We start from the raw sequence: 26,637 nt of genomic DNA on the forward strand, positions 1-26,637 counted from the left end.
CTTTCCAAATTTTTCACATTAAATTGCGGTCATTTGCAAAACGTGGATGGCTAAAACAGCAAGCGTTACAAAAATTATTCACTAAACCTACCAAATTTTATTCATTATTCATTCAACGCTCGATGACCAGACTTTAGCAGTCATTGCACAAAAATGGAATCGATTAAGCAAAAAACCAAAGGAACATTAAACAAATCTTTGGTTTTTATAATCCAGGAATCATGGACCTTATGGTCCTTATTGTTTCTTCATAAAGACGAACACTTTTGAGCGAACACATTAACGCGCCAAAACTTTGAACGAGCCAAACTCTGTATCATAGAGGATTTCGATACTGCTGGGTATTTTCTTAAGAAAAAAATGATCTAGATAGGTATTAAGTCATATAGAACGAGGGCCTCAACTTGGGTTGTGATGAAAAACCTATGTAAGAAAAGCGGCCAATAGTAGTGGGGGAAAACTAGCTCTACGAGCAAAATACGCTTTTTTCCCTCTTTTTTTTATTCTAAAATACCCCAAAAATAAAAGTCTAATCAAACACTCGACACTAACGTGTACTCGTGATGTATTAGATTTTTTTCCTCTTTCATGCCAAAATTCCCCAAAAATAAAAATCTAACCAAACATTTGACACTTACGTGTACTCGTGATGGACTACAATTTCTCTTCTGGCATTTTGACATGAAAAAAAGAGGGAAAAAAACAGTCTGCTATTCACACATATATATCAAAAAATCAATCAATATATAATCATACTATATTAAACACCAGACCCTATCTTATTATTATACCTATAGATATGCTCTCTGAAATGATTTCTGTATGACCAAATCTATATCTATGAAGATAAACACAATCTACATGTAGCATTTCTGAATCTAAAGAAGGAAATATTTTATAAACTTTACACATATTACAAGTTAAATATAAATTTGAATTATTTTAATAATATTCCAAATGTTTAATATAAATCTTTACTTTAACCAGAACCCTACATATATAACAACTATAATCAAAATCTTTACAATCGTTACAACACTCTTTCAAAGGTCTACTTTTAAACATTGCACATATCTTTTTTATTTTCGAAAGTTTTTAAGATTTCCTTAATAAAATACATGATGTCTCACCCAACAAGAAATATTGTACCTGACGCAAACTTCTGTTATGTTTGCAATTTGTCCTTCAAAACAAAGAAAGGTTTATACTGACACCAATCCAACGATCTTAAACACAAAAAGCTATTAGAGAAAATGTTTGATTCTGATTCTGATGACGGCACAATTTATGTTAAACCTCAAGCTAAATCTGAATTTGATACTGAACCCAAACTTGAATTTTCATGTTGGGTTTGCGGCAAAAGTTCTAAAAATGATATTGGTCGACAAACTCACATAAACAAACCACTGGTGTGAGATTGAACCTAGAAATCACGATTTTGATATTAAATCAAGTGTTAATTTACGACAACTATATATTACTATATCTTATAATAATTTAATTTAAAATTCTAATGAGCCTATAGATTACAAGTTAGACGAATTCAAACCATTCAAATCATGTAAACATAAAGTTTCAGTTAATTTTTGTATAAGAAGGTGGAGCCTGATGGTGTTGAAACAACGGCTAAAACCAATGATGAAACAACGGCTAAACCCAATGATGCAACAACAGTTAAATTCAACCAGGATAAAAAAACTACTAGGATAAACTTTAGAACAATGGAGTATATGACTAAACACCATCTAGATCTAAATCAATGGCTTGATCATGTTAAAGAAACATATGAAGGATACGATATGACTATGAGTTTATTGGTATAACTGATGTTCAGATATGTATTGTAAAAACTAAACCAACACTAGGATCTTTCACTGAACTACCACCTGGTTTAAGAAGTATTACAAAAGCAATTTTAATTATTAAAACTAATAAATTTAACTGTCTTTGATTATTTATTACAGCAGCATTATACCTTGTGACTGCAGAAGCAACTAGAGAAAATAAATACACCAATGATGTAGTTGAAGACTGCAATGATTATAAAAAAATTTGTATTAATATCTAGCAAAAATTCAGAATAAATATAATATTAATATATGGTTTTGCAAATCTTCAACTAAAGATAGTCGGTCTATGACGGTTAATAATTCAAAAAAAGAACCATTAGACAAATGTTCGAATTTTATGAAAGGTCGTACTAATGTAAGAAAGCTGGTTTGGAATGAACACTGTGCTCTAATTAAAAACATAAAAGTATTGCTAGAAAGACCGAATGTCAAACACATAAAGTATTGGTTTTGTGATAATTGTACCTATTGGTTTAACTCTCAACATAAATATGAAAGTCATGATTGCTGTATACAAATCAAGCCAAAGATCATATGCCCGAAGTAAAATCGAATTAAAGACAAAAACCATCATAAACAAGTAGTGGTTAATGCCATCTTTAGCGATATTGAATGTTACATGAATGCAACCAATGAAAAGATTTGTGATAACATATATGAAATATCTGAAAATGTACCTATTGCCATCGGCCTTAGTTGGAGAACCAGTGGTGACAACAAATCATGATTTGCTCAGACTGTCTCAAAAATTATATCAAAGATCTACTAGAAATAGAAACTGAGAATAGTACCAAGCACAAAAAAAAGAATAATTTTCAATGAATAAGATAAACTATATCACGATGCTGATAACATTTGCTATATATGCAATAAAACATGTATTAATAAAGTCAGAGATCACTGCCATGAATTAGGCAAATATAAAGGTCCTGCTTGTAAAATTTGTAATTTAAAACCATAAACAGCAAGACTTCATTTCAATCATATTTCACAATGGCAAAGGCTATGACTTCAACCAATGATTTAATGAGATATTTAAACAGAATAATGTAGAGTAGATGTATTACCTAGTAATAATGGTAAAGCTAGAATGATTAGAGTAGGTATACTAAAGCTTTTAGATAGTTAATGTTTTCTAACAATGTCTCTTGATAAAATGGCTAGGGTTTAAAGTATGGTGAAACATGGAGAGAGTCCTATTAAAAGTAAAACATTATATCCTAAGAATACTTTAAGGATGAAAATAGCTATAGTAATACATTGGGTAATCTATCAATAACAAAATTCAGATCATCATTTACAATTAAGTTACCAACACCAGCTTAAGTTGAAGAGTTCAATAGAAAATATAGTAATAAAACAGGTAAACAATTAACATTAGAGTATATGGAGAATGATGTCATAATATTGGAAAACTATTTCAATCTATTTGTTCAGGGAAACATAAACACATTTAAACTCAAACCTCTACACTATATTAGTGTACTTGGCTACAGTTTTGATTATTTCCAATAATTAAGTGAAGTTGAACTAGACACAACTTAAGATGAAAAAATGCTAAAAAACTTCATTGGATCAATGAGAGATGGCTTATGTGGAGTTATAGGTGATAGGTATATCAATCATAATCATAATCATAGTCAAAATTAAACTAAAACATTCATCGGGTATATAGATGCTAACAATCTATAGGGTTATGCACTAATGCAAAAACTCCCATATAAATTTTTCAGCTTCAACAATATATCTTTAGATGATAAATTAAACACTGACAATGATAGTGATTATGGCTATTCGGTTCTCTGTGATATTTAGTATACTAATAAGATTAAAGATAGAACTGCCAACTTCTAACTACTACCTTTTAAAAGAGAAGTAGAGAATAATGAACTAGGATACAACCAAAGACCCTCAACCTCTTCTAAAAGAGAAAAACTAACATTAGATCAAAATGTTAAATATTAATATCCAATACACTATCGAATGCTAAAATTTGTTGTTAAGATGGGCATAAAAGTTACTAAAATCCATAGAAAGAATAAATTCAAATAAGATTATACTATAAAAGATTATATTGAACTTAATACTAAAATGAGAGCTCAAGTTAAAATTGAAAGATATACTCAAGTTAATGAATAACTCTCTTCTAAAAGTTGTGAGAATCTTTTAAAGTATTTAGAAGCTAAGATTCCAACTGATGATTATGAAATACTCAAAGCTGGTTGTAGATCAACAAGTAAAGATGTAATTAGAAATGATAATTATACTCTAATAGAATTTTTTAAGAATGAGATACAACACGACGAACCCACATCCATAGGTGCAACTGTATTAGAACTCAGTATAAATTACTCACATGTATGAATTCTTCTATAACATATTGCAACCATCACTCGAAGATCTATTGCTACATTATATGGACAATGATAGTTTTTAATTAAGTTATACCGAAGGTAATATCCCAAACGAACACATCGATCTCACCAATCTAGATACTCCAATTAAAACTAATAATAAAGTACCAGGTAAATTCAAACATGAAATTGGAAGTAAAGCTATAGAAGAGTTTACAGTCCTATAAACAAAAACATATAGCTTTGAGAAATATACAACTAAAGAGAAAGGTATAAAAAAGAGAACAATGGTAATCACAAAGACTATTATAAAGCGTAAATGAATGATAAAGAAAGAACTGTAGAAGAATAGAGAATACAAAAAAAAGCAGATAAAATGGCTACTATTTTAACTAGTAAGAGGAAAATTTTGATGATGACAGGTTTCATGAAAATTGTATTAAAAGCTATTCTTTTGATAAGATTCTATATCTAATTAAAAAAGATCTAGTAAATAAACCTAATACTACTACTCTAGATCAAGAGCAGGAAAAAGAATAAAAATCTATTAATTAACAATATTCTAGAACTAACTACAAATGATGATAGAAAGCTAATTGAGAGTGCAATATATATATATATATATATATATATATATAAATATATATATATATATATATATATATATATATACAACAATTTAATATAGTTTTCAATCATTGAGTCTAGATCTAACTATAAATGATGATACATTTAACATTAAATATTAATCTAGAACCAACTGTAAATTATGATAAAAACTAATTATTATATTAAAAAAAATTTAAAATAGTTCACGTCTTAGATCCGCAGGTTTAACAGTTGATACTTTATATATCATTGTCTCGGCTATTGTTATTGCCATAGAGACTTCAGTTTCATCAACTATTTTTTGTTAAAATCTATAAATTAAACAATTTTCTAAGGATTCTTTAAATACATGTTATGAGTGAATTCACTCATATCATGAAATTGCCCATTACAAGCCAAACATCTTTTTAAACCCATTTTTATTTGTTATAGCAGAGTTTCATTTAGCCATTATATTTAGATTCAACTACTATATAGATTCAACTATTATGTAGATTCAGTTTTTTAATCATATAGATTCAACTATCACATAGATTTAATTTAATCATCATATCGATTCAACCATTTTATAGATTTAATTTAATCACCATTTAGATTCGACTATTATATAGATACAATTATTATATAGATTTAAGTATTCTATCGATTCAACTACTATATTGATTCAACTATTATGAAGATTCAGTTTTTTTAATCATATAGATTCAACTATCACATAGATTTAATTTAATCATCATATAGATTCAACCATTTTATAGATTTAATTTAATCACCATTTTGATTCGACTATTATAAAGATTCAATTATTATACAGATTTAACTATTATACCGATTCAACTATTATATAGATTCAACAATTATATAGATTCAACCATCATATCGATTCATCCATCTTATAGATTCAACCATTATATAGATACAACTATTATATAGATTTCGCCCTAAAAAAATGGGTCGGATAATACCGTTGATTATTATGTTATTATTTATTATATTAATCACTTATTGGAAATATGATCAATATGCAGATGTTAGGAAGAGATTTAGGGGATATAAGAATATTACACCAGAACCGTTTGAAATGAATAAACGTAACTTCTATATTTACGGTCTATCTAATTCTGGTAAAAACAACATGCATAGAAGATTTTAGTAGTCTTTATGAAACGGTTCATGTATTCCGTTTTAATGAGGATGAATGGAGTGGTTATAATATAAATAGCGTCGATGATTTAAAATTATTGAACCTAGATAACTTTGATTATTGCCTTATCTTTGATCATAAGGGTGATAACACCAGAATAGCTGTACAATATGTGTAGGCCATACTGTAACAGATCTAAACACCGAAAACAGAGAGACCACCACACCAGTATACATTACATTAAATCGTTCTCAACTATTCTTCAAAAGAGTTCAAGAAACGTTTAATATTAATGCTTACCTATATAGATTCCATCATTATCAGTATGGAGTAATAAAATATAGTACTATTAGTGACTATTCAATTGTTTTAGATAGAGATAAAACTATTCATCATGATACTAGAGCTGGTGATCTAGATATTGAGAAATACATTGAGAATACATCCTTCAATGATAAAGAATTTGATATACTAAGCGGATACTTAGAAACTAGAACGATAGAACCAACACCTATTCAACATAATGAATTTATGTTTTGTTCTGATGACTCTATAGAATTTAAGGGTAAAAGTAAAACATTTAGTTTTTAGAAATTATACAAGAAAATAAAATCAGCATGTAGCGGAGTACACAGTGCATATATTGCTGTATTTGATGTAATTGGATTCTTTTGATTTTCATACAGCCGCAATCAAAAACATAAATGTAATGATAATTAAAAACTTAATTTTATGGATTTAATAAAAATTATAGATAAGGCAAAGATTAAATTAGGCGATGGTAAAAAGTTAAAAAATGGGTATGGTATAATTGAAAACAAAATCACTCCTAATTTACAACTATTATTTATAGTAGCTGTTTGTCTTATATGTATTTGTGCAACCCATAATGTTATTATTTCACCAGATAAAATTGATGTTCAGAGAATGCAATATTGAATTTGCTATTGGTAACCATAACCTGGACTTAAGTCTAACAACATTCTATTAAATACACAAACCTTTTTTAGAAACATGTCTGACATGTATGGGGAATTTATTTAATGGTTTGCACTCTACTGACAAAAGCATAAATAGAAATAGAGGAACTTTAACAAAAATAGATAGTTATACTGATTATACTAATAAAAATAATAATCATATTGATAATAATAATAATTTTGATGGTAATAATAGTAATAATTCTGATAATATAGATAAAATAGATAATATTAAAAATAGTGATAGTTCTGATGATATTGATAATAACAAGGATAGTAAAAAACCTACATTTAAGTTTTTAAATGAACTAAAAAATAATATTATAGAGTGTTAAAAGATTATTTTAACAATGAGATTAAAACAGAAAATATAAATGTAATAGAAACTAAATTTATTAATGTGATAGAAACAAAAATTACAAATGAAATAAAAACACAAAAAGTAAATGATTTAAAACCAGAAAAAAATATTATACATAAAAATAATAAAACTAATAAAACAACTAAAAAATGTTGTTCATGTACGATTGAAAAGAATAGAGATTGTTTCTATATTTGCAGAATTACATTGGTTATGAGCAATTGCTAATAATTGATAGTAATTGGTAGTAATTAGCGGTAATTAGTGGTAATTGATAGTAATTGATAGCAATTGATGGTAATTGATTGTAATTGATAGTAATCAATGGTATTTGATAGTATTTAATGGTAATTGATGGCAACGAGGTAAATGATGGTAATTAATGTTAATTGATAGACATGGATTATTGATTATGATTATTTCTACACACCCCTCCATCCAATTACCTATAACTAGTAATTATTTTTAATTAATGGTAATAAAATATTTAATGGTAATTCATGATAATTAATGATAATTAGAAATCTTTGCTTTGATTTAAATTATGTTTTGATTTTTCATGGCTATTAAGAGAAGATCTATATAAATTAGCTTTGCATATATCACGTGTAATCTTTTGAGAGCAACAAAATTTACATAATTCTCCAGTTCTATAGAAACAATCTTTATTCTTCTCAATCTTACATGAACAAAGTTTTTTAGTTGTTTTATTTGTTTTATTATATTTATTTATGATATTACTTTCTGGTTTTAAATCAATTACAATTTGTTTCTTTATTTCATTTGTAATTTTTGTTTCTATCACATTAATAATTTTAGTTTCTATTACATCTATAATTTCTGTTTTAATCTCATTGTTAATATAATCTTTTTAACCTTCTATGATATTATCTTTCAGTTCATTTAAAAACTTAAAAGTAGCTTTTTTATTATCTTTGTTATTATCAATATCATCAGAACTATCAGTATTATTAATATTATTTGATATTTTTTTATCTATATTATCAAAACTTTTACTATTATTATCATTGTTCTTACTATTATTATTATTATTATTATTATTATTTTTATTATTATTATTATTATTATTATTATTAGTTATATTATTATTATTATTATTATTATTATTATTATTATTATTATTCTTTTTATTATTATTATTATTATTATTATTATTATTATTACTATTATTATTATTTTTATTATCATTATTATTATTATTATTATTATTATTATTATTTTTATTATAATTATTATTATCAGTGTTATTATTATTATTATTATTATTATTATTATTATTATTATTATTATTATTATTATTATTATTATTAGTATTATTATTATTATTATTATTATTATTATTATTTTTATTATTATTATTATTATTATTTTTTATTATTATTATTATTATTATTATTATTATTATTAATATTATTATTATTATTATTATTATTATTATTATTATTATTTTTAATAATATTATTATTATTATTATTATTATTATTATTATTATTATTATTATTATTATTATTATTATTATAATTATTATTATTATTATTATTATTATTAGTATAATCAGTGTAACTATCTATTTTTGATAAAGTTTCCTTATTTTTGTGTAAACCATTAAATAGATTCCCCATACATGTCAGAAGTCTTTTTAATAAAGGTTGATGGTATCTAAGATAATGTGGTCTTAGACAAAAATCCAGGTTATGATTACTAATATCAACTTCAATAATACATTCTCTGCTTTTCATTTTTATCTGGTGAATTAATAATATTATGGGTTGCATAAATACATATAAGACAAATAGCTAATAAACACAATACTTCTAAATTAGGAGTAATATTAATCTCAATTACACCATACCATATTTTAAAGTTTTTTCCATCGCCTAATTAAATCTTTATTTATCTATACTTTTTATTCAATCCATATTTTTAAGTTTAAAATCATTTTTATATTTATCTTTTGGATTGCGGCTGCATGAAAATCCAAACAAACCAATTACACCAATTACAGCACTATATGCACCTCGCTACATGCTGACTTTATTTTTTTGTATAATTTATGAAAACTAAACAGTTTCTTTATACCCTTGAAGTCTAAATTTTTATCAAAACAAAATATTAACTCATTATGTTTAATATGCGTTGGTTCTATCATTCTAGTTTCGATTCTCAAGATATTCTCAATGTATTTCTCAATATATAGATCACCAGCTCTAGAGTCATACTAAACATTTTTATCTTTATCTAAAACAATGTAATAGTCACTAATAGTGCTATGTTTTATTACTCCACACTGGTAATGATTGAATCTATATAGGTTAGCATTAATATTAAACTTTTCTTGGACTCTATTAAAGAATAGCTTAGAACTATTCAAGGTAATGTATACTGCCGGGGTGTTTTCTCTGGCTTTGGTGTTTAGAACTGTTACAGTCTGGCCGACACATATTATATTAATGTTATGTCTCCTCTTAAAACATAATGTATCTATAACAGGTGTTATCGCCCATATCATCAAAGATGATAAGGCTATTTGCAAGTTTTTTAGATTGTTTAATAATTTTAAATCATCAACAATATTTATTTTATAACCACTCCATTCATCCTAATCAAAACAGGATACATTAACTGTTTTCAAAAAACTACAAAAATCTTTTATGAATGTTGATTTACCAGAATTGGATGGACCGTGAATAATGGAGTTATGTTTATTCGTTTCAATCGGTTCTGGTGTAATAATCTCATATCCCTTAAATGTCTTCAACGTCTGTATATTGATTAAATTTCCAATAAGCAATTAATATAAAAAATAACAACATAAACATCAGCGCTATTTTCAGACCCATTTTATTAGGGCGAAAACTATATAATAGTTGGATCTAAAAATGTTTGAACCTATATTATGATTTAATTAATTCTATAAATTGTTGAATCTATATGATGATTAAATTAAATCTATATGATAGTTGAATCTATGTGATGACTAAAAATAAATCTATATAATAGTTGAATCTAACTATAATGATTAAAATTCAATCTATATAACAGTTGAGTCCATATAATAGCTGAATTTAAATTTAATGATTTAATAAAATTTTGCTATAACAAACAAAGATGAGTTTAAAAGGATGTTTGGCTTATAATGAGTCATTTCAAAATATGAGTTAATTCATGTTAAAACTCTTGGTCATGATAAATTGATTGTTTAATCTTAATCTAAGTATGTAGAGAACCTTGAAAAAATAGTCAACTTTTTATATTCTGGTGAAAAAATAATTGATGAAACTGATTTGTCTATGGTAAGAACAACGGCTGAGTTAATGATATAAAAAGTTTTAACTATTAAACTTGCGGATCTAAGACGTAAACTATTTTAAATTATTATTTATACAATAATTACCTTTTTATCATCATTGATAGTTAGTTCCAGATTAAATTTTTAATGTTAAATACATCAACCTTTACAGTTAATTCTAGATTAAAATTTAATGTTAAATATATCATCATTTATAGTTAGTCCTAGATTAAATAATAAACAAACTATATTAAGTCTTTATACGTATTAATTGCACTCTCAATTAGCTTTCTATCATCATTTGTTTTTGGTTCTAGAATATTATTTATTAATTGATTTTTATTCTTTTCCTGCTCTTGATCTATTGCAGCAGTATTAAGTTTATTTATTAGATCTTTTTTAAATACACATTGATTCTCATCAAGACTCTAGCTTTTAATAATGTTTTCAAAAAACTTTTTATCATCAAAGTTATTTAGACTTCTCTTACTAGTTTTAATAGTAGCCATTTATTCTTCTATTTTTTGTACTCTGCATTCTTCTACTGTTCTTTCTTTATCATTCATTTATGCATACAGGTGAATTATACTGAGTTCTAAAACAGTTGCAACTAAGTATATAAGTTTGTCGTTTTGTATCTCTTTTTAAAATATTCTATTAGAGTGAAATTATCATATCTAATTGTTGGTTTACTAACAGCTTTGAGTATTTTATAATCATTAGTTAGAATCTTAGCTTCTAAATACTTTAATGGATTCTCACAACTTTTACCAAAGATAGAGTTATTCATTAATTTGAATCTATCTTTCTCAGGTTCAGTTATAGCTTGAGTTCTCATTTTAGTTTTAAGTTCCATATAGTCTTTTATAATAAAATTTTGTTTGAATTTATTTATTCTATGGATTTTGGTAACCTTTATGCCCATCTTAACAACAAATTTTGTTATCCGATAGTGTATTGGATATTCATATTTATTATTTTGATCTAATAATAGTTTCTCACTTTTAGAAGAGGTTGAGGGTCTTTGGCTGTATCCTAGTTCATTTTTCTCTACTTCTCTTTTAAAAGGTAGTGGTTGGAAGTTGGCAGTTCTATCTTTAGCCTTTTTAGTATACTCAATATCACAGATAAACCAATAGCCATAATCACTATCATTGTCAGTGTTTAATACATCACCTAAAGATATTTTGTTGAAGCTCAAAAATTTATATGGGAGCTTTTGAAATTGTGCATAACCATATAGGTTGTTAGCATCTATAAACCAGATGAATCTTTTAGCTTGATTATGATTATTATTATGATTATGATAAATATATCTATCACCCAAAACTCCGATATTCTGACATCATTCTCCAATTACTCTAATATTTATTCTTTACTGTTTATTACTATTAAACTCGTCAACTTCAGCTTGTTTTGGTAAATATTGTTAAATTATTTATTATACTATCATAGCTATTTTCATCTTTAAAGTATTCTTAAGGATATGATATTTTACGTTTAACAGGTCTCTGTCCATGTTTCACCATACCATAAACCCTAGCCATTTTATCAAGAGACATTGTTTGAAAATTTTAACTATCTAAAAGTTTTAGTATACCTACTCTAAACTTTCTAGCTTTACCATAATTACTAGGTAATACATCTACTCTTCTCTTATCATTATTCAGCTTAAATCTCTCACCAAATAATTGATTGAAGTTATAGCCTTTGCCATTGTGAAATATGACTGGAATGAAAATTTGTTGTTTATGGTTTCAATTACAAATATTACATGCAGGACATTAATTTTTGCCTATTTCATGGCAGTGATCTCTAACTTTATTAATTCATGTTTCATTACATATATAGCAAATGTTACTAGCATCGTGATATAGTTTACCATCTTTATTAAATATTAGTTTTTCATTGTGCTTGGTACTATTCTCAATTTCTATTTCTAGTTGATCTTTGACATAGTTTTTATTATTCTGAGCCAAAATCTTATTTGTAGTCACCGTTGGTTCCCCAACTAAGGCCGTTGGCAATGGGTACATGTTCAGATTTTTCATATGTGTTATCATCAATCTTTTCGTTGGTTGTATTCGTGTAACATTCAATATCGTTAAAAATTATCAACTTAATGATGTTTATGATGGTTTTTGATTTTAATTAGTTTCAACTTCGGGCATATGTTCTTTGGATTGATTTGTATACAGCAATCATGAGTTCCATATTTATGTTGAGAGTTAAATCCATCGGTACAATTTTCACAAAACCAATACTTTATATATTTGCATTAGGTCTTGCTAAAAATACTTCTATGTTTTTAATTACAGCACAGTGTTCATTCCAAACTAGTGCTCTTACATTAGAAAGACATTTGAAAAAATCCGGACATTCATTTAATGGTTCTATTTTTGAATTATTAACCGTCATACACCAATTATCTTCAGTTGAACGTTTGTAAAACCATATATTAATATTATATTTATTTTGAATTTTTGCTAGATATTCATACAAATTTTTTATAATCATTGCGGTCTTCAACTAGATTATTGGTGTATTTATTTTCTCTAGTTGCTTCTGCAGTCACAAGGTATAATGCTGCTGTAATACATAATCGAAGACAGTTAAATTTAATAGTTTTAGTATTTAATATCGCTTTTGTTTTACTTCTTATACCAGGTGGTAGTTCAGTGAAAGATCCTAGTGATTGTTCTGTTTTTCGATACATATTTGAACATCAGTTATACCAATAAACTCATAATCATTGCCTAATCTTCATGTTCCCTATATGTTTCTTTAACATGATCAAGCCATTGCTTTAGATCTAGATGGACTTTAGTCATATACTCCATTGTTTTAAAGTTTATACTAGTAGTTTTTTTCTGGTTTAAGTTTACCTGATGTTTAATCATTGTGTTTAGCCGTTGTTTCAACACCATCAGGCTCAACGTTCTTATATAAAATATTAATTAAAGTTTTATGTTTATATGATTTAAATGGTTTGAATTCGTCTAATTTATAATCTATAAGCTCATTGATATTTTCAATTAAATTATTATCAGATTTAGTAATATATAGCTGTCGTTGATTTAAACTTGATTTAATATCATAATCGTCAGTCTTAGATACATTCTTACTACAGTTTTGTTTATGTGAGTTTGTCGACCAATATCAATTTTAAAATTTTACCGCAAATTCAACATCAGAATTCAATTTTGGGTTCAGTTTCAAATTCAGGTTTAGCTTCAGGTTTAATATAAATTGTGCCGTCATCAGAATCCGAATCAAACATTTTCTTTAATAGCGCCTTGTGTCTAAGATCGTCTGATTGGTATCTGTATAAACCTTTCTTTGTTTTGAAGGACAAATTGCAAACATCACAGAGGATTACGTGAGGTACAATATTTCTTGTTGGGTGACAGATCGTGTATTATAGTAAGAAATATCTTTAAAATTTTCGAAAATGTAAAAAGAAATGTGTAATGTGTAAAAGTAGTCCGTGGAAAGAGTCTTATAATGATTTTAAAGAATTTGATTATAGTTGTTATATATGTAGTGGTGTGGTAAAGAATTATTTTAAACATTTAGAAGATTATTAAAATAATCCTAAATTATATTTAACTTGTAATATGGGTAAAGTTTATAAAAGTAGTTCCTTCTTAAGGTTCAGAAATGCTACATGCAGAATGTGTTTATCTTTATAGATATAGATTTGCTCATACCAGAAATCAATTCAGAGAGCATATTTATAGGTATAATATTAAGATAGGGTCTGGTGTTTAATCTAGTATGAATATATTTTTGATTGATTTTTTTATATATATCTTGAATAGAATATTAATTTTTTCCCTCTTTTTTTCATGCCAAAATGCCGGAAGAGAAATTGTAATCCATCACGAGTACACGTTAGTGTCGAGTGTTTGATTAAACTTTTATTTTTGGGGCATTTTGGCATGAAAAAGAGGTAAAAATTCTAATACATCATGAGTACACGTTAGTGTCAAGGGCTTGATTAGACTTTTTATTTTTGAGGTATTTTAGCATGAAAAAAAAAAACAGGGAAAAAATGCGTATTCTGCTTGTAGAGCTCCTTTTCCCCACTACTGCCAATGTTGTGTAACTTTTCAATCGTGCTCAAGTAATCAACAAATTTTCCATAATTCACAATTTTGGAGTTGAAAAAATTAACTCCAAATTTGCAGTTATAGACGTTGATATGGTTTAAGCTTAATAAGAGGTGATGTGTATTATTGGCTCTTTCCCATTACAGCAAAGCCGAGGCGTGGTCTCAGTGACCTTGATCTTTGACTAACAAAATTGAAAATTCGCGCCGTGCAGAAGCAGAAGCGCGTAATGCTCATTAAGAGAACGAGGATCTATTCTGCCAACTCCAACCCCCCCCCCCCCCCTCCTCCTCCATAGCTTAGTGGGAATGTATGTGACCCCCAGGCGCACGTGCATTATTTTAACATAGTAACGTACTATATAACAACACATAATTTGTTAACACATAATTTGTAACTCAAAACACGTGCAGTAACAGTGTTCTGTTGTCAACTGCACCCCCCCCCCCCCCCACCCCCATTTAGTGCTCATATATCCTACCGAACGACAAATTTCCGTTTATATGCCTTAATGGGAGTGTAATTCCTCCTCACCCCCTAGCTTAATGATGGGCATTATAACGAGCTATATAACAATACAAAACTAGTACGGGGGGATAATGAAGGAAAAGATGCAGCTTTCTTTATCAGCTCTGAAAATCTGCGTTTCAGAACCCTCTCTTCCTCGTGACTGGTAACACCCCAAACAATATATCAGACTACTTCTCAAGACATGAACAAGAATTTCAACAATACAGAATTGAGCAAACGTGGCGTTTGCAAGAAAATGCTGGACTCTCAACTGACATGGGAATAGGTATGTCACCCCCCCAAATATATATATATATATATATATATATATATATATATATATATATATATATATATATATATATATATACAGAATTAGAATCTACTCTTAAGCAAGTGTTTTTTATGACCCCTATGAAACAACTATGGGATCTTTTTCGTTGGTGCCCCACCCCGACTTCTTGGGTGCGTACCCCTACTCATTGACCATTGCAAATCTTATAAGATCTTATAAAATTCTTGCAAAGTTAATATCTTGTAAGTGCTTACAAGTGCTGATGGAGCATAATTTTTGAGACAGTGTGTATCTTGTAAGAAGTTTAAAAGACAGAGTGAATCTTTTGAGAGGTAGGTATCGTCTTGTGAGATCTTGCAGGATTTGGTACGTGGAAGAAAACTGCGAATCTTATAAGATGCAAGATTATTTACGTAAGATCTTGTAAGATTTGGTCTGTACATAAACATTTTAAATCCTATAAGATCAAAACATATATTACGCTCATATTATAATCATATCTGTTATTAATCTGCACTTGAGTCTGATCATGAGCACACTGCAGAACTAAAGCTCATTGTCTAAAATCCATCATTTAAAAACAGTCTAGTCTAGATAACCAGCTGTCATTTTATCTGGAAAAACGGTTAAAAAAACAGCTTTCTTTCCAACTCTAACGTTTCTCTCATAGCTATGAATGCTTAATTCTTTGAAATCAGTGCTGCCATAAGTAGTGAGAAAGAGAGGCTCTCCGACCAGTTTTCCATTTAACAGAAATTCATGTGCTTAACCCCCCCGTTTTTTTTAAATTGAAAAGGGTTCTATCTGACCACTTTTCCATTTAACAGAAATTCATGCGCATAACCCATAAAATAGACTTTTTTAAATTACTGTACTAGAACGTATTCATGCTTAATCAGATAGAACCTCTCCACTACTACACACACCATTTAACCAACCACTCAACACTAACGTGTATTTATGCCACCTTATACCCATTATTTCCCCCTTTATATTCATGGATTTATGAAGCAGTTTAAAACGGCCTAATTCTAAACTTTTACATTATATCTTTTGAAATATTCTTTGAATCTATCTTTGGTATGTGTGTATCTATACCTACCAAGAATAATACACAATCTACACTTAGAATTTCTAAATCTATAGTAAGAAATATGTTTATTAACACTACACATACAACATGTTAAAAATAAATTCTTATCATTATAATGTTTTTCTAAATGTTCAATATAATCTTTTACTTTGACTGCATTTTCACATATATAACAATTATATTCTAATTCGCTACAATTATTACAACATTCTCTCCAAGGTTTATTTTTACACCTATCACACTTCACTTTCTATTTTTGAAAAATTATTTTTTCTAAATTTTTTCCTGAGTAAAATACACCATGTCGCACCCAACTAATAGTAATGTTCAAATTGTAAACTTTTGTGATAGCTCTGATTTATCCTTTGGTTGAAGGAAGGATTTTTTCAGCCACATTTTAACAAGCCAGCACCAGAAAAGGGCCAGGGATGTTATTATGGATCCTGTTGAAGATGAAGAGGTCTGCCTATACCAGCTCAACCAAAGCCCCAACCTGTGATTAAGTCCCAATCCATACCTGAAAACATAGAGAGAGTGTATGACACCGAAGAAGCATTCTCGTTCCTAAAAAGGTCTTACCTGAATTTGAAACTGAGATCAAACCCCAACCAGTAGTCCCATGTTGGGTCTGCGGGCAAACTTTTAAAAATGATATAGGTCTACAAACTCAGATGAATAAACACTGGAGAGAAAACGTGATCCAGGACAATAATTTCAATATTAAATCAAGCTTCAATCAAAAACAGTTATATATTACTAAATCTGATGATAGTTTTCTTAAAGAAATTAATGAGCCAATAGATTACATATTAGACGGTTTAAACCATTTAAATCCCAAAAATATAAATTAACTGCTAATTGCGCATATAGAAAGAGAACCCCAGATGATGAAGAAGGACCACCAAAGGCCATCAAAATAAACTTCAAAACTAATGAATATATGACTAAAGATCATCGACTGAATCTAAACCAATGGTTTGATCATGTTAGAGAAACGTATGAGGGCTTTGATTACGATTATGAACTTCTTGGAACATCAGATATTCAATTAAACAAAGAAAGAGCTAAGCCATAACTAGGATCTTATACTGAACTACCACCCGGATAAAGAAGTAAAAAAAAGCAAAATTAATTATTAGAAACAATAAACTTAACTGCTTGCGATTATGTATTACAGCCGCATTATTCCCTGCAGCTGATCATGCAGCTAGAGAAAGTAAATATATTAATAACCTAGATGACTTGGAAGTTAATGAAAACACTTATGATTATTTATTAACATTGAAGAATAAATATAACATCAACATGTTGTTTTATAGGCCTACGGCCATGCTTCACCATTGGCCTATAACTGAAGTTGAAGATGAAGTAGAAATATAACAGAAATGTTCAAACGTCGTCAAAGGCCTAAAAATTGTAAGAAAACTAGCATGGGATGAACACTGCGCCTTAATTAGAAACATAGAGATATTATTAGAAAGACGAAATACTAAACATGAAAAGTATTGATATTTGTAATAAGCCCTGAATTAGAAAAGTTAGAGATCACTGCCATCAAACAGGTAAATATAGAGGCCCCGCATGTAATATTTGTAACTTAAACTGTAAATAACAAAACTTCATTCCAGATATTTTTCAAAATGGTAAAGGCTACGACTTCAATCTAATATTTAATGAGAAATTTAATCAGAATAATGATAAGAGAAGAGTTGATGTATTGCCTAGCACTAATGGTAAAGCTAGAACTTTTAAAGTAGATATACTAAAATTTATAGACAGTTACAATTTTATGACAATGTCTCTTGATAAGATGGCACATGTTTATCAAGTTAAAAGTAAAACATTGTAATTTAGAGTACGTTAGAGATGAGAATAGCTATAATATTATATTAGGTAATTTAACAATAGAAGACTTCAGATCCTCACTAACAAAAAAGCCGCCAACTCAAACAAATGTCGACGAGTTTAATAGAAATAATAGTATGAAAACTGGTAAAGAATTAAAACTAGAGTATATGGAGAATGATGTCACAATATTAGAACATTGCTTCAATCCATTTGTTAAGTTAGACAAAGACATATTTAAACTCAATCCTTTGCATTGTATTAGTCTACCTTGTTTCAGCTTTGATTGTTTCCAAAAACTAAGTGAAGTTGAATTAGGAACAATACAAGATGAAGAAATGGTTAAAGATTTCATTAGTGCGATAAGAGGTGGTATATGCGGTGTTATGGGTAATAGATATATTAACAGTCAGAGTCAGGAACAGAGTCAGAGTCAGAGTCAAAGTCAAAGTCCAATTCATAGTCAATGTCAAAGTCAGAGTCAATCTCAAAGTCAAGTCTAAGGCAGAGCATGGGGAAGCATGGACGAAGTCCCATGACCGGAGTTCTAAATGGTACATCGATGCTAATAACTTATATGATTATGCACTAATGCAAAAGCTGCCATATAAATACTTTAGCTTTAGTAAATCTACTCTAGATAAGGTATTAAACACCCCAGATGATAGTGATTATGGCTTTTGGCTTATCTGTGATTTAGAATATACTAATGAATGTAAAAATAGAACTAACGACTTCCAACTACTACCTCATAAAAGAGAAGTAGAGAGTAATGAACTAGGATAAAAATAAAGACCTCCAACTTCTTCTAAAAGTGAGAAACTAATATTAGATCAGAATAATAAATATGAATAGCCAATACACTACAGAAGGTTAAATTTTGTTGTTAAGATGGGTATAAAGGTTACTAAAGTTCATAGACTAATTAAATTCAAGCAAGATTTTATTATTAGAGATTATATCGAACTCAATACTAAAATGAGAGCAAAAGCTAAGACTGATGCCGAGAAATATATATTCGAGTTAATGAATAATTTTCTATCTGGTAAAATTTGTGAGAACCCATTAAAATATTTAGAAGCTAAGATTCTAACAGATGATTATGCAATACATAAAGCTGATGGTCAACCCACATGTAAAGATGTAATTAGATATGATAGTTACACTCTAATAGGAATTTACAAAAAAGAAATACAATACGATAAACCAATATACTTGGGTGCAATTGTATTAGAACTTAGTAAACTTCACATGTATGAATTTTCCTATAATGTATTACACCCATCACCTAAAGATCTAATGCTACACTATATGGATACTGATAGTTTTGTATTAAGCTTTAGTGAAGGTAATGTTGATGATAAATACATGGATTTATCCAATCTCGATGCCCCAAATAAAACTAAAAGTAAATTCCAGGTAAATTGAAGCATGAACTTGGGAGTTAAGCCATAGAAGACTTCATAGTATTAAAACCAAGGACCTATAGCTTTAAGAATGGAACGGCGAAAAAGAAAGGAAAAAAGAAAAAAAACAATGACAAACATGAATACTACTATAATGCATTAATGGATTTTAAAGGAGGAATCGTAGAAGAATGTAGAATACAAAAAGTTGGGGGTAAGATGTCAACATTTATAACTAATAAAAGAAGTCCGAATAACTTTGATGATAAAAGATTCTATGTAAAAAATATTAAAAGCTATCCCAATGATGAGAATCTATATGTATTCAAAAAAGATTTAGTAAATAAACTCAATACTACTACTCTAGATCTAGATTAGGAAAAGAAAAAAATCTAATCATTATTAATATTCTAGAACTAACCATTAATGATGATAGAAAGTTAATTGAGGCTGTAATTAATATGTATAATGATCTGCGAAGCAGTTTCACTGATTTAATATAGTTCATGTATTACATCCACTGGTTTACAATTTAATGTATTATATATCATCATCTCTGCCATCATTATTGCCATAGGGTCAGGGTTAGCTTTTCAATTATTTTTTATTGTATTCTATAAAGTCTAATACTTTTTCAGGGTTATCTACATACTCGGAATAGGATGAAATAAATAATTTGTCATGATTCGGATTTTTAACGTGATTAATGATTGCACCCATACTATGACACAGTTTTTTACAAGGCAAACACTTTTTTAAAGCAATTGGAGTATCCATTTTTTTATTATTTATTTTTTCAACATTATGAAAATGATTAGTATTAATTGTGATAAGTGTAAGGATAAGGCTTGGTGTTGGAGTTGTGATGAGTGTCAAAGTAAACAAATTTCATGTTTTGTATGTGATAAGATTAAAACCTATCGAGGAAGACGCTCCCATCGGTCTGCACACTTTAATGATCCTTATCGGTATCTAGTATGTAGAAAGTGTAAAGTAACTAAACATATACCTCACTACAAATTTAAACATTTCACTTGTAGGTTATGCATATATCTCAATAGATTTAGATTTCGTCAAACTAAGGAAAGATTTATAGAATATGCAAGGAAATGTAATATTGATGTTAAGCCATAATTAAACATTTACTTATAGAGTAAGCTTATATCTTAGATATAGCTTTATTCATATTATTTATTTAAGTCTAATTCTAAATCTAAGTCTATGTATAAGTCCAAGTCTAAGTCTATCAGGGAACCTTCTTTGCAGATGACAATGTCTAAGTCAAGTTTTTTCACATTTAAAATGCTTCTCGTCTTCCTGCTACTTATTATGTTGCTATTTATTATTTTAATTGCTTATTGGAATTATGATCAATATTCCAAGATAAGGAAAAGATTTTAAGGGTATAAGAATGTTGTTCCCGAGCCATTTGAAATGAAAAAAAAATTATTATTTATGGACCATCTAACTCCGGCAAACCAACATTCATAAAATATTATTGTAGCCTATATGAAACAGTTAATGTATTCTGTGTTGATACCAGAGTGTGGAAAGGATATAATACATTTAGCGTCAATGATTAAGATTTATTGAAAAACGTAGAAGACTTTGCTGATAGTCTTGTTATATTTGATGATATGGAAGATAACATTGGAATGCCAGTGGTAGATAACTTTTGTTCTTCGGGAAGACATAACAACATTAAGATAGAATCTGTAGGTCATACTGTAACAGATTTAAATGTAACGGCAAGAGAGAACTCCCCCTCCACAATCATTACTTTAAAAAGCTCACATCTAGTCTTTGAAAGAGTACAAGAAAAGTTTAAAATTGATTGTAATCTACATAGATTTAAACATTATAAATATGGTATAGTAAATTATAATATTGTTCATGACTATTATATTGTTTTAGATAAAGATAAAAACGTTGTTTATGATTCTAGAATTGGTGATATTGACATTGAGAAGTATATTGATAATACTTCATTTAATGATAGGGAATATGATATATTAAGTAGATATTTAATAGATAGAATGATAGAACCAACAGATATTAAACCAAAAGAGATAATGTTTTATTTTGAAGAATATATAAAGTTTAAGGAAATAGATATTCCATTTGATTTTTTAAACCACATAAGAAAGTAATTGGTATTTTTAAGGAGATACATGGTGCATATTATGCTGTATTTCGTTTTATTGGTGTATTAGGAATTGGATATACCTTCATTCAAAAATATACCAATGTCTATAATAACAATAATAATATTAATAATTTAAGTTTATTGGATGTAAAAGTGGACAAGTTTGAATTAAATAATGGAAAGAAGATATCAGTAGGCCATGGCTTATTAAGTGGGAGAAATGAAAGAAGTGAAACAATAGATGTTTTATCTATATTAGGCATTTTTCTTGTAAGTATTTATGCAACGCATATTGAAATTTATCGTCCCATTAACAATGACATTGATGTGTAGAGAATGCAATATTGAATTGATTGATGATGATGATGATGATGATGATAATCCCGAAGATGAACTATTGTTTCATTATAATAATTCCATAACAAACTAATTAATAGATGTAAGAAGTGTTTGCAAAAACTATATAATGGTTATCATTTTTGGGATAGATGTATAGATAAACGTACAGGAAACATATCAATAGTACATATTTATAATGATTATACCGATATTAATAATAGTGTTAATGATGATAAAAATGATGATTTAAATAAGACTTTAATTGAATTGAAAGATTCTGTTAAAGAAGATTTAAAAGATTATATTAGGACTAAAATATAATTAGAGATCATGAAAGAATTAAAACTAGAGATTCAGAATGTAATAGAAGAAGAGCTTAAAAATAAAATAGAAGGCGGGGCTATTAATAATGATAATAATAAGTATCCATCTAAAAAAATTAAATCAACTAGGACTTGCTGTTTATGCAAAATTGAAAAGAATAAAGATTGCTTTTATAATACTGGAGGTTTATGTAAAGGGTGTTCATCTGAAAAATTTACTTGCACATTTGGTAATACTTCATTAAATAGGTCATCACTGAGAAAACATATGAAGAGGCCCCATAATAACCATAATAATAATTCTTAATAAAAATTAATTATAGAACATATATATTTATGAGATAATTCTCTCCTTATACACAAAAAGCGCACATTGCGCTCAATTATTATTTTAAATACAAATTACACAGAATAACAAAGATTAACAAGGATAACAAGAATTATGGATTAAATAGATTCTTAGTAATTTCGCATGCTGCAGAATTACTAAGATTCTATTCAATCCAAAATTCTTGTTATCCTTGTTATTCTTTGTTATTCTGTGTAATTTGTAATTAAAATAATTATTGATCGGAATGTGCGCTTTTTGTGTATAATGATAGAATTATCTCATAAATATATATGGTCTACAATTAACTTTTATTAAGAAATATATATATGGTTATTATGGGGCCTCTTCATATGTTTTCTCAGTGATGACCTATTTAATTAAGTATTACATAATGTGCATGTAAGCTTTTCAGATGAACACCCTTTACATAAACCTCAAGTCTTATAAAAACGATCTTTATTCTTTTCGATTTTGCATAAACAGCAAGTCCTAGTTGGTTTAATTTCTTTAGATGGATACTTAATATTATCATTATTTATAGCCCCGGCTTCTATTTTATTTTTAAGCTCTTTTTTATTTCAATTTGAATCTCTAATTTTAATTCTTTCTTAATCTCTAGTTTTAAATTAGTCCTAATATAATCTTTTAAATCTTCTTTAATAGAAAATCATCAATTTTATCATCATTAACACTATTATTAATATCGGTATAATCAATATAAAATTGTACTATTGATATGTTTGAAACAATAGTTCATCTTTGGGATTATCATCATCGTCATCATCAATCAATTCAATATAGCGTTCTCTACACATCAATGTCATTTTTAATGGGACGATTAATTTCAACATGGGTTGCATAAATACTTACAAGAAAAATGCCCAATATAGATAATACATCTACTGTTTCACTTCTTTCATTTCTCTCACTAAATAAACCATGGCCTACTGATATCTTCTTTCCGTTATTTAATTCATACTTGCCCTTTTTTATGTCCGATAAACTTAAATTATTAATATTATTATTGTTTTTATAGATATTGGTATAATTTTGAATGAATGTATATCCAATTCCTAATACACCAATAAAACCAAACACAGCATAATATGCACCATATATCTCCTTAAGTATGCTTACTACTTTCATATATGATTTATAAAAATCAAATGGAATATCTATTCCTTTAAACTATAAACATTCTTCAAAATAAAACCTTATCTCTTTTGGTTTAATATCTGTTGGTTCTATCATTCTATCTATTAAATATCTACTTAATATATCATATTCCCTATCATCAAACGAAGTATTATCAATATACTTCTCAATGTCAATATCACCAATTCTAGAATCATAAATAACATTTTTTCATCTTTATCTAATACAATAAAATAGTCATGAACAATTTTATTATTTACTATACCATATTTATAATGTTTAAATCTATGTAGATTACAATCAATTTTAAACTTTTCTTGTAATTTTTCAAAGATTAGATGTGAGCTATTTAAAGTAAAGAATATGGAGGGGGAGTTATCTCTTGCCTTTACATTTAAATCTGTTACAGTATGACCTACAGATATTATATTAATTTTGTTATGTCTTCCCGAAGAACAAAAATTATCTACCACTGGCATTCCAATGTTAGCCTCCATATCATCAAATATAACAAGACTATTAGCAAAGTCTTCTTTGTTTTTCAATAAATCTAATTCATTGACGCTAAATGTATTATATCCTTTCCACTCTCTGGTATCAACACAGAATGCATTAACGGTTTCATATAAGCTACAATAATCTTTTATGAATGTTGTTTTGCCGAAATTAGATGGTCCATTAATAAAAAAAAGTTTTGTTTTTTCATTCCAATTGGTTCGGGAAAGACATTCTTATACCCTTTAAATCTTTTCCTTATATCAGAATATTGATCATAATTCCAATAAGCAATTAAAATAATAAATAGCAACATATTAACTAGCGGGAAGACGAGAAGCATTTTAAATGTGAGAAAACTTGACTTAGTAAAGGTCATCTGCGAAGCAGGTTCCCTGATAGACTTAGACTTAGACTTATACATAGTCTTGGATTTTGAATTAGACTTAAATAAATAATATGAATTAAGCTACATCTAAGATATAAGCTTACTCTATGAGTAAATGATTAATTATGGCTTAACTTCAAAATTATGTTTCCTTGCATATTCGATAAATCTTTCCTTAATTTGACGAAATCTAAATCTATTGAGATATAAGCATAACCTACAAGTGTAATGGTTAAATTTGAAGTAAGATATTTGTTTAATTACTTTACACTTTCTACATACTAGATTACGATAAGGATCATTAAAGTGTGCAGACCTGTGGGAGCGTCTTTCTCGATTAGTTATAATCTTATCACATACAAAACATACAAGTTGTTTACTTTGACACTCATCACAACTCCAACACCAAGCCTTATACTTACACTTATCACATTTAGTACTAATCATTTTTATAATGTTGAAAAGTTAAATAATAAAAAAATGGATATTCCAATTGATTTAAAAAATTGTTTGGCTTGTAGAAAACTGTGTCATAGTATAGGTGAAATCAATAAGCACGTTAAAAATCCGAATCTTGATAAATAAATTATTTCATCCTATTCCGAGTATGTAGATAACCCTGAAAAAGTATTAGACTTTATAGAATACAATAAAAAATAATTGAAAAGCTAACCCTGACCCTATGGCAATAATGATGGCAGAGATGATGATATATAATACATTAAATTGTAAACCAGTGGATGTAATACATGAACTATATTAAATCAGTGAAACTGCTTCGCAGATCATTATACATATTAATTACAGCCTCAATTAACTTTCTATCATCATTAATGGTTAGTTCTAGAATATTAATAATGATTAGATTTTTTTCTTTTCCTAATCTAGATCTAGAGTAGTAGTATTGAGTTTATTTACTAAATCTTTTTTGAATACATATAGATTCTCATCATTGGGATAGCTTTTAATATTTTTTACATAGAATCTTTTATCATCAAAGTTATTCGGACTTCTTTTATTAGTTATAAAAGTTGACATCTTAACCCCAACTTTTTGTATTCTACATTCTTCTACAATTCTTTCTTCATTATCCATTAATGCATTATAGTAGTCTTAATGTTTGCCATTGTTTCCTTTCTTTGCTCCTTTCTCTTTCGCCGTCCCATTTTTAAATCTATAGGTCTTTGCTTTTAATACTATGAATTCTTCTTTGACGTTGTTCCAAGTTCATGTTTTAATTTAACTGGAGCTTTATTATTAGTTTTAATTGGGGCATCGGAGTTCGATAGATTCATGTATTTATCATCAACATTACCTTCACTAAAACTTAATACAAAACTATCAGTATCCATATAGTGTAGCATTATCTCTTTAGGTGATGGTGTAATACATTACAGAAGAATTCATACATGTGAAGTTTACTAAGTTCTAATACAGCTGCATCCAAGTATATTGGTTTATCGTATTGTATTTCTTTTTTGTAAAATTCTATTAGAGTGTAACTATCTTATCTAATTACATCTTTACATGTGGGTTTACTAACGTCTTTAAGTATTGCATAATCATCTGTTAGAATCTTAGCTTCTAAGTA

The 26,637-nt window shown here is 27.8% G+C and overlaps 1 protein-coding gene across 1 annotated transcript in view; it reads left to right on the forward strand.

The window, feature by feature from the left end:
• Positions 1-26,637, forward strand: part of LOC142342701 (uncharacterized) — a 257,026-nt gene that overhangs the window by 199,191 nt on the left and 31,198 nt on the right. The window contains exon 7 of the mRNA XM_075394207.1: positions 15,372-15,516. Within this exon, the coding sequence (XP_075250322.1) occupies positions 15,372-15,516 (145 nt within the window). The remainder of the gene's footprint in view (positions 1-15,371; positions 15,517-26,637) is intronic.

This window comes from Convolutriloba macropyga, chromosome 7, assembly GCF_964194025.1.
Source record: "Convolutriloba macropyga chromosome 7, txConMacr16.3, whole genome shotgun sequence".
NCBI classification, from domain to species: Eukaryota; Metazoa; Xenacoelomorpha; order Acoela; family Convolutidae; genus Convolutriloba; species Convolutriloba macropyga.